Source organism: Ursus americanus, chromosome 23 (genome assembly GCF_024610735.1).
Source record: "Ursus americanus isolate L20-20 chromosome 23, mUrsAme1.1.p, whole genome shotgun sequence".
NCBI lineage: Eukaryota > Metazoa > Chordata > Mammalia > Carnivora > Ursidae > Ursus > Ursus americanus.
The window spans coordinates 23,625,392-23,635,712 of record NC_142149.1 but is presented as its reverse complement, the minus strand read 5'-3'; the positions used below and the strand labels follow the sequence as shown (position 1 = coordinate 23,635,712).

The 10,321-nt window shown below is 48.3% G+C and overlaps 1 protein-coding gene and 1 non-coding gene across 3 annotated transcripts; both read right to left on the bottom strand.

The window, feature by feature from the left end:
• Positions 1 to 6,144: 6,144 nt before the first annotated feature.
• On the bottom strand, positions 6,145 to 8,953 carry ATP5MC1 (ATP synthase membrane subunit c locus 1). Of its 2 annotated transcripts, none has more exons than XM_045813808.1 (5): positions 8,875 to 8,953; positions 8,269 to 8,316; positions 7,387 to 7,464; positions 6,719 to 6,897; positions 6,145 to 6,362 (listed from the first exon to the last, which is right to left on the bottom strand). In XM_045813808.1, the coding sequence occupies exons 2-5, from the start codon at positions 8,305 to 8,307 to the stop codon at positions 6,248 to 6,250; spliced, it is 411 nt and encodes a 136-aa protein (XP_045669764.1). In that variant the 5' UTR covers positions 8,308 to 8,316; positions 8,875 to 8,953; the 3' UTR covers positions 6,145 to 6,247. The 2 variants fall into 2 exon arrangements, with proteins under 2 accessions (XP_045669764.1, XP_045669763.1); XM_045813807.2 differs by having other exon boundaries at positions 8,805 to 8,911.
• Positions 8,954 to 9,829: 876 nt separating this feature from the next.
• LOC123802887 (U2 spliceosomal RNA) lies at positions 9,830 to 10,021 on the bottom strand. Its single transcript, XR_006782682.1, has one exon. It is a non-coding gene; the product is annotated as a U2 spliceosomal RNA (small nuclear RNA).
• Between the last annotated feature and the right edge of the window lie 300 nt (positions 10,022 to 10,321).

The window sequence follows — 10,321 nt, the reverse complement described above, 5'->3', positions numbered from 1 at the left end:
TCATGTTTTTTGTTGGTATAGCATTTTATCACTCTATGATAAGGATACCAGAATATCATGAAAACATACACAAAAAACTAGGAACAGTTGTTGCCTCTAGACGGTTTGAGGGCTGACAAGGTGGGCCGAAGCATGTGTATGTCTGTGTACCTTTAAAATATTGTACTGTGGATCTATTGCCTATTCAGACTAGGTTTTATTCATTTATTTTTTAAAAGATTTATTTATTTATTTGACACAGAGAGAGACAGCAGAGAGGGAGGGAACACAGCCAGGGGGAGTGGGAGAGGAAGAAGCAGGCTCCCAGCGGAGGAGCCCGATGCGGGGCTCGATCCCATAACGCTGGGATCATGCCCTGAGCCGAAGGCAGACGCTTAACGACTGAGCCACCCAGGCGCCCCGGTTTTATTAATTTTTAAAGGATTTTGGATTTCATTTGGGTATTACTTATTTAGTAAGGTGGTCAAAAGTCAATTCACTGATAACCTCACACAAAGGAAAACAGTACTCCATTGGTCCTCCATGGCTTCAGACTGCAGAGGCCCAAAGATGGCCCAATGGGGGATAGGATTCCTCCGTGTGGTCCTCTCCTTACTACTGGACTATTGTTTTTAGTGGATAGAAAACGCTTACTTTGGGGCGCCTGGGTGGCACAGCGGTTAAGCGTCTGCCTTCGGCTCAGGGCGTGATCCCAGCGTTATGGGATCGAGCCCCACATCAGGCTCCTCTGCTATGAGCCTGCTTTTTCCTCTCCCACTTCCCCTGCTTGTGTTCCCTCTCTCGCTGGCTCTCTCCATCTCTGTCAAATAAATAAATAAAAAATCTTAAAAAAAAAAAAAAAGAAAGAAAAGAAAACGCTTACTTTGGATCCAGAAGAAAGAGGTTCCAGCTTTTGATCTGTACCACTCTACCAATAGCCTCTTTGAGCCTATTTCTGCATCCACAGAACAGTGCTAATTCTTACCTCTTAGGGTTTTTCTGAGGATTAAGGGTGACAATTCTACAAGTGTTTTGTAGAGTGGCAAGCACTGTCTAAATAATGGGCATCCCACTTGTCCATGTACTGTCTCTCCTCCAGGCCTTTGCTCATACTTTCTCTACCGGGAATTCTCTTTCCCTCTACTTTACCAGGGGAAATCCTAGTTATTGAACCTCTGAGCCTCTATTCCTCATCAGTAATACTGGTAAAATGATAGTAGCTAGAAAGAAGAGCTAATGTGGGGCACCTGGGTGGCTCAGTCGGTTGAGTGGCCAGCTCTTGATTTTGGCTCAGGTCTTGATCTTGAGGTCCTGGGATCGAGCCCCACGTCAGGCTCCACACTCAGCAGGAAGTCTGCTTCAGCATTCTCTCTCTCTCTCTCCCTCTGCCCCCCCCCCATGCACTCTCTCTCTCTAAAGTAAATAAATGAATCTTAAAAAAAACAAGAAAGTGATAATGTGATAATGAATGCTCACAATACCTGGTCAGAGTAAATGTTCAATAATTATTAACTCTTATTATTCCTACTCATCGCCAGTGCAGGCCGAAATACTACTTTTTCTGTCAAGCCGTAGCACCTCCAGGTGTATTATTATTATTACTATTAATTAGCCATTTAAAATTACTCCATCCTCGAGTTTATTGTAGCACATACTACTTTTTGTTTTACTGGTTTGGTTACTCATCTGTCTAGCTACTCCGTGCGACACACTCTAGGGCAGAAAACATGGAGCACCCATCTTGGACCTCTAGGAACTGACATTCAGGGAGTGCTGCAGACATGGTGAACAGAGCAGAAATGAGGACATGGTAGCCAGCTGCCCTTCCCCTGGCCATGGATCTCTAGAATTTCAGCTCCTCCTCCTTCTCCGATATGCCTGTTTTTCTTTCCAAAGGGCTGAGCCAGGCTTGCATAAGGAATCTGCAAGACAAGGCCCAAAGGGCTGTAGAGCATGGCAGCTGCTTAAAGGACCAGCTCACCACCTTCCAAGGGAACTCCAGGAAGCCTCTAAGCCGGAAAAGAGGAAGGGCCAAGGAAAGGCTAGCAGCAGAGTGTCAGAAGCTGGCATTACTTAGTCCAGTGTTTACTGACTTTTCAAAGGCAACACCTGGCTGCTTTTCTGGCAGCTTGGCTAGAGGGCAAGAGTGTGCCTTCTGCAGCCTCTCCCATGTCCTCTGGGGGTGGATGACACAACTAAGCAGTCTCCCTACAGGAATTTGGATCCTAGCCTCTTTCTCCTCCACAGCATTGGACTGCCCTGCATTGAGCCATCTCGTAGTGCAACGAAGTTTGGTAGCACCTTGCTCATGGCAACTAGGCAAGTGTCCTCCCCCAAGGACAGAGGCCAGCAAGCATCATAGAGTCCAGGTCACTGCTGTGCCTCAACTCTAAGAAGAGAAATTGTGACGATCTTTCTCCCCTTTCCCAAAGTTCTGTGTCCCTCAGGAGTAGTCCTTCCCCTACAAGGCCTAGCCTTTTGTCCTGGGCTCAATGCTCAGGGGTAGATGAAGAGTTCCCATCCAGGTCATAAATCCTGGACTAAAAGGAAAAATCAGAACTTGGACTGGGGTTTTGCGGCTTCTGATTACAATAATAATAGCTAACAATAATAATAATAATAATAGCTATATTAAAGAAATTTTAAAGAAAGATTGAATTTCTTTAAAGTAATCTCCACACCCAAAGTGGGGCTCAAACAACCCCGAGATCAAGTTGTATGCTCTTCCCACTGAGCCAGCCAGGTGCCCCCTTGAAAAATTTAGTAATACATGTGTTATTACATCTCTCTGAATACATTCTGATGTTACATGTATCTCATTAATACTGCAATGCCTGTATTATATGTATTATCATTATTTGATGTATTTACCTATAGTCTCATTTTGTTGTCCCAACCCCTGTGAATTGTTTTTTTTTTTTTTTTAAAGATTTTATTTTATTTATTTGACAGAGACAGCCAGCGAGAGAGGGAACACAAGCAGGGGGAGTGGGAGAGGAAGAAGCAGGCTCCTAGCGGAGAAGCCTGATGTGGGGCTCAATCCCAGAACGCTGGGATCACGCCCTAAGCCGAAGGCAGACGCTTAACGGCTGAGCCACCCAGGCACCCCTCAACTCCTGTGAATTGTTTTTGTTTTTTTTTTAAAGATTTTATTTATTTATTTGACAGAGAGAGGGAGAGCCAGAGAGAGGGAACACAAGCAGGGGGAGTGGAGAAACAGGCTCCCAGCGGAGGAGCCTGATGTGGGGCTCGATCCCGTAACGCCAGAATCACGCCCTGAGCCGAAGGCAGACGCTTAACGGCTGAGCCACCCAGGCGCCCCCTGTGAATTGTTTTTAATCCCATTTTAGAGATGAGGAATTCGAGTCTCAGGGGAGAGAATTACCCGGTTAAGAAGTGGCAGGGATGGCGTTTGCATTCCCCTCTGACTATGCTCTTTGCTACCATGCTGAACTCTTAAGGAGTGGTTACTAATTGTTTTTGGTTACTACCTCTGAGAGTATAATGAAAACAACGGGTCCTCTCCCAAGAACGTGTATCTCTGTATCTACTCATAAGTATTTTGCACTAAGCAAATTGGTTCCACCCTAGACCACAGACCCTCAAGAATCTCAATGGTAATGGACTAACCAGCCTTGTTGGGGGTGGGGCAGCAGTCTCCCCTGACTCTCTAGGGTTCCCTAGGCCCCAGTACATTCCCAACCTTGCTGATTTGGATTTGTAAGTCCAGCAATTCCAAGCCTGTTTGGAGCTCACGGTCAAGGGAAATTCTTGCCAGCCCCTTGGCAAAAACTAAGTTCCTGGAGCTTCACAGAAGTAAAGACAATCACCTTCCCTGGGGGCTGCTCCTTGATTTACCATTAGAGGGTAGTGACCTGGCAAGGATGCCAGCCTGACGTCCCAAAAGGTTACTACGTTCCGTTTTTAACAGTACTGGTTAATCCGTTGCTCCCTTGGGGATACCTCAGCTGCCAGTTCAACTTGAGTTTTCCGTTCTTTCTTTGATCTTCAGATTCCCGGGCTCGGCTTCAGGTTCTACCACTGGCTTGCTGTGGACAGCCTGGGGAGCATGCCTTAGGGTAGACAAGCAGCAGATTATGGTAGACCAGTAGTTCTGAATTGGGAGTGATTTTGCCCCCAGCCAGGAGACATGTGGTGTTTGGCAATTGGTTGTCACAACTCGGGGGTTTGGAGGTGGCTACCCACATCCAGCGTGTAGAGGCCAGGGATACTGCCTGAGGCCATACGAGGCACAGGACAACCTACCACAATGGATTATCTGGTCCCAGATGTGCCGAGGTTGAAAAACCCTGTGGTACGAGACCATGATTGTTGAATGAATGTCAGATGGACTTGGGACTGGAATCGTTGGCCTGCTGTGTGCTATTGGGCACGTCAGGGAACTTGTGTGAAGCTTAGGTGAGTCAGCACAGTGGTAAGAACACGGTTCCGGAGTTTGAATTCCAGTTTTACTAATCAGCTGTGTGACCTTCCGAGGTTGCCTCACCTCTCTGGGCCTCTATTTCCTCGACTATAAAATGACCTATTTCATAGGGATGTTGGAAGCTATTCACAGAGAATGCTTAGCATTGTGCCTGACCCACAAGCGCTCAAATGTTAGCTGAGGTTATTACCACACTGGATTCCTTGCTTTTCCTTATCCACAGCACATAGTTTTTATGCCCACATATTCGATGTGGGACACTGTTCAAGGTTCCCACTTTCTTAACACCCCAAACTCCTTAAGGGCAGGATCTTAGATTTCTTTGCCTTCCCCAAGACTTCCAGGAGGATGCATAGCACCTAAATACTTGTGGACTGCCCTTACGTTGCACGTAAATTCAGTCCACTCTTATTAACTCACATTTTTGGTGTTTTTTTTTCTTTAAAGATTTTTTATTTATTTATTCGACAGAGATAGAGACAGCCAGCGAGAGAGGGAACACAAGCAGGGGGAGTGGGAGAGGAAGAAGCAGGCCCATAGTGGAAGAGCCTGATGTGGGGCTCGATCCCATAACGCCGGGATCACGCCCTGAGCCGAAGGCAGATGCCCAACCGCTGTGCCACCCAGGCGCCCCAGCACATTTTTGGTGTTTTAACCCTCTTTGCTAGCTGCCCTTCAGCTGGATAGAAATACTCTTGGTTTCACTATTTCACAGAAGTTTTGAAGTTGAGGTGTAAGGTTTTCACAAAACGGGTCCCACTCTTAGTCCTTTTGAGACAGATCGTGTTAACCAGCCCCTCTGTGTTCGCTGTCATGGTTTGCTCGTGTCAGGGCTGAGAGAAGCAGCGGCTGGGGATGTTATCAGCCTAGCCCCCTCTTCCCTGGGTTATCAGTTGCACGTGAGCCAAGCTGGGGAAGCCTGCGGGGCGCAGAACGGGACCGCGAGGAAGATGCTGGGCAAGGCTCTCTAAGCAATTCGCTAGTTGGTTCAACCAAAACAAACTCACCCTTTTTATCCCCAGCAAGGCTAAGATTGTAAATTCTCTAAGAACAGGAACTGTACCTCATCTGCTTTATTCTAGAACATTTAGACACTCTAGGAAAGTGTCTTTCATTCTTTCATCTAAGAATGAAAATGAAACTTACAAGTGGGGCTAAATGCAGGCAGATGGAGGCCCGCCTCCATTTCCAACTGGCTACAGCACTTGTTTGGGACTGTTCCCCTGTTTGTGCCACCTTACTCGTGGAGCCATCGCGAAAACAGATGGGACAGCACAGCAATTAACGGGTTAAGCTGGCCTGCGGTGGAATCTCCGATTCTTCCACTTCCCAGCTCTGTGATGTGGGACAAGTTATTTTGCTGCCCTAAGCCTGGGTCTCCTCATTTGCAAAACAGGTACAAACCATTGTACTCCTAGGTCATAAGGTTGTTGAAATAACAAATGTAAAACAGAGCTTGGTGCAAATTAAGCCCCTCAAGAATGGCATGTTATTATATTAAATTCAAAGGGAAAAAAAAGCACCAATTATCATTACTTGGACAAATCCCTGCTCCCTCTGGGAAATAAAGGGAACCTTCCATGTTCTCAGGTCATGGCGGTGCTGCTTCTCAGCCCCGGTGTTGCTTCTCAACCCATGGCTGGCCCATTCCCACTTCCCTTGTCCCACCTTTCCACCAAGGCCCTCCGCAGGGGCAAAGGACAGAGGCGCAGGCATATGAGTTTAGAGAAACGTTGTGTTTAATGGTAAAGCTTAGCATACTCCAGCACCAGGCATGGCCTGAAGTCGAAGCAGCAGGGACAGGTAGGTGACCCTCACGGAACCTCACATGGCGAAGAGGATGAGGAAGGCGACCATCAAACAGAAGAGCCCCATGGCCTCGGACAGGGCAAAGCCCAGAATGGCATAGGAGAAGAGCTGCTGCTTGAGAGATGGGTTCCTGCCAGGGACAGAGACCGATGCCAGCCGGGGGACAGGAAGGGGTGAGGGCATGGGTGGTGGAGGACATGGGTAGGTTAGGTCAATTGGGGAGGGGCGGTGGGGGCAGTGGGTGCTGAAACTGGGAGAGGGCCTAACCTACATATATCCTAGCGATTTGGACAGGTAAGCAGAATACCAACACGGTTAAGTTTAAGTGAGTCAGGTTGGAAACATTTAAATAATGATCCAGAGATCACTGGAGAAAACTAGAGGTCGATGAAATCAGTCCCAAGCTAGTGGGAGCTCCTGCTGAGGCTTCTCCCAAAGGGGGTGGAATTTATGGTGGGAGATGCTCTAGGCCACCCCCAAACTTACCTGGCATAGCCAATGATCAAGCTGCCAAACACTGTTCCAATGCCAGCCCCTGAACCAGCCACACCAACTGTGGCAGCCCCAGCGCCAATAAACTTGGCTGCTGTGTCAATGTCCCGGGAGACAACACTGGTCTGGAACTCCCGTCGGGCCACCTGGAGCGGGGAGCTGCTGCAGGATGGCTAGAGAGGCAAGTAGGGAAGGAGAGGTAGTGAGGCATAAGGACAGGTGGCTGACTCCCATCCCCTCTCACCCGACCCACCTGGGCTCTGAAACTGTTGGCAAATTGCCAGGCAGGTACAGCTGCTCAGACTGCAGAGCATGCTGGGAATTAGTCCTCGGGCCCAATTTCAGACAGAGCCAGGGAAATTTTGTGGGTTAGGGAAACCTCGCTTTTGCACTTTTCACCTACAACGTTCACCTTGGGATACTTAGAGCTATTAAAGCACCACAGATTCTCTAACTGTCCTCCCTCTTTGGCCTACAGGCCACTATCTTGAAGAACCCTTCCCTAGGGAAATTCATTAACTAATTTTTAAGATTTTTAAGTAATCTCTACACCCGAAGTGGAGCTCGAGCTTACAACTCCGTGATCGAGAGTCGCACGGTCTACCGACTCAGCCAGCCAGGCGTCCCTGCGGAAATTTACAGGAGGGCCCACGTTCCTTTACCTGTTTAGCTGGGATCTCTGGCCTACTCAAGAGGGAGGCAGACACAGGCCTGATTAGATCCCTGGTACAACAGCGGATCTGTCAAATCAGAAAGACACATTCCTCCAAATCAAGAAAGGGAAACAGGAAAACCTAGATGCAATGCTGAACTTCTGTCAAAAATAACAAGATTATAAACAGAAAAAAGCCCCATGTGTTTCAAGGTCAATTAATGCATTCCTGTTCCTACCAGACAGGCCTGCACCAGAGACAGCTGTCCAAGACCCAGGTGTAGTTAGCAGTGGTGACTTTCCCATTTAAACCCAGGTATCAAAGTTCATTTCTACGGGCACAGCCCTTATCAGTATCCCAGAATGGCAGAACCCACACTAACATCAAACCAGGTACAGGACAGGTTTGTTCCCAGATCACCCAAAGAATCAGAAGGGGGAAATCATATTTGGTTAGAGTGTACTCACTGTTACACACCCTGAATGCACTGGGCCAGTAAGCCTGGTGAGGCTCCTCCAACAACCATCTAAGCACAGCCCCCTGTAACCTGGCTTTCTTGAGACATGTCAACATAATGCAGAGGTTCTCAAACATGGCTGAACGTTGGAATCACCTGGAGAGCTCTAGCCAAGCTTGAGAATGACTGCCTTCAGTGGGCTGTCTGGCTCCGGCCATGCCAGACTGGGTGTAAAGATCATATCCAGACTCTGATCACATTGCAAAGCCCAGAAATCTTGGTTTACAGGTCTGAATAAACAGGGGTTAATTGCATCACTACAACCTCCCCAAAGAGCCAACATCGTCTGGACGCCAAGCTCCTCTCAGTTCATTCATTAAACATGGATAGCTCCCACATCTGGCACTACAGACCACCCCGGAGCCGCAGCTTACCAGAGCCGGAGAAATGAGTAGTGCCCCGGTGGTCTGCATTGTCTCAGTCTGCAGAGGGGGGGTAAAAAAGATTCATTCACAGCCTAGTCGTTTGCTTAGAGCGGCGACCTTCGGTCGTCCCCTTCACCCCGCCCGCCCTCCCTGGACCACGTTCTTCCTTGCACCGTGCCCCAGCTGAGGAGGGCATTAGAGGTCAGAGGGACAGCGCGGAAGGGTCTGCAAAGGAAGGTCACGGAGATCTTCAGTAGAGGAAGGAGGCCCAAACCCCAGGAAGGAAATGTTGCTAAAGAGGATGGTCTCCAGGGACGACTTTTGGAGGTAGATACTGGGTCGGTGCCGGGCAGAGTCCTGCCCATTTTACACAGCTGTCCTCGACCCGCCTCAATGGGGACAGTTAATCGCGCACTACCGTTGGTAATTAACATTAATTGTTAAGGATATAGGCACCCATCGCTTCTCCCGGCCCTGGGGACAAATGCCCCTCCACACAGCCCAGCCCACACCCCTGACGAACGCTGGCTTCCGCCCCGAGTCACCTGCACTCCCACTGCCCCGCCGTCCCTACTCCGACCACAGTTCTTGCCCCGCTCAAGGTGACTGACTCACCTCCCGGCTTTAGCTCTAGGTCTCAGCGCTCAGCTCCCCCACCCACGTGTCCCGGGGTCCCCCCACTCTCATTGGCCGCAATTCCCCCGCACCCTCATTGGCTGACGTCCTCAAGTCCTCCTTTCTTATTGGCTTTCCGCAGCTTCTTCCTCTCTCTCCACAGGAGCTTCGTGGCAGTTCCCGCCTCCATGCGGGTGAAGGCGGGGTTTTCCTCCGAAATCTGGCTTCCGATTGGTCGATCCCTGAAATGCTCAACCATAGAGTCGGCGGGGCTCAGAGGTTCCAGAACCTCCAGCACAAAATGGCGGCCAAGGTGGAAGCTGTAGAAAAAGGCGTGGGAGAGATGACCGGACGTCTTACGCAGACAGACACATGACCTTGGACCTGCGCCTTCATTCGGGCGCGTAGGCCTTCTGGCACGTTGTATGTCGGGATTTGTAGTCGGGTCGGAGGCTCCAAGGACGGCTGAGATCCCGCGAGACGTTCCTCCCGAGGCCGGGAGAGCCAACGCCTTTGCAGCAATTCGCGCCCTCGTGATTCGTGGAAGCCTTCCTTCCGCCTTGGAGAATAAAGGCCGCCCGCTGGCCTTGAAAGTTAACTAGTGGGCGAGCACGGCTTTGTGGGCTTCAGCCAGTTCAGCAGCCCTGGACTACCAGCCAGACTTTTTTTTTTTTTTTTTAAGTTTTTTTTTTTTTTTTTTTTTTTTGTATTGTGAAAAACAAATTCTAAGGATAAAACACTTAATACTCCTGTAGAAAAACGAGCGAAGGATAGGAACAGGCAGTCCGCTAAAGAATAAATAGAAATTAAAGGAAAGAATGTTTAACTTCGCTAATCAAAAAAATAGAAATTTAAGTGTGTCATTTGGCATTTATCGAAAGAGCAGAATTTTTTTTTTTTTTTCCTCTTTTCTCTTCCTTTCCCCCCTTTCTTTTGGGCAACCTTTATTCCCCCAAGGGGGTGCACCTCTCCTGCAAGTACTGCAATTACCAGGTCGATGAGTGGAGTGGACGGGGCAAGCTCCTAGTCCAACTCCCTGCTCCAAAAATCCATTTAATATCTTGTCCTCGGATAGAGGACGTATCAGATATTAAACTGATAAGAACAGATACTACCCTTGATCTTAGCTAGAAGGCCTAAAAGCGATCAGAATTCTTCTTAGTGTGAGCCAGGCACTATCCTATAGTATTGCCGGTGAACGGATGAGTTAGGAAATCTTTACAGGAATAAAACAAAATATTAATAGTTAATTCTGGATAGTGTAGTAAGGTTGATTTATATTTTTATGAGTCTATAATAATAGAAAAAGATGAAAAATTATACTAATCTGGAAGGTTAGACCTCTGGACTCTTAGAAAAATATTTTTAAGATGGAGATGTAGGCTATCCTGCCAGCATGATATAATGGAGTGTGGAGTTTTGAGATAACATAGACTTCCCCGAGTTC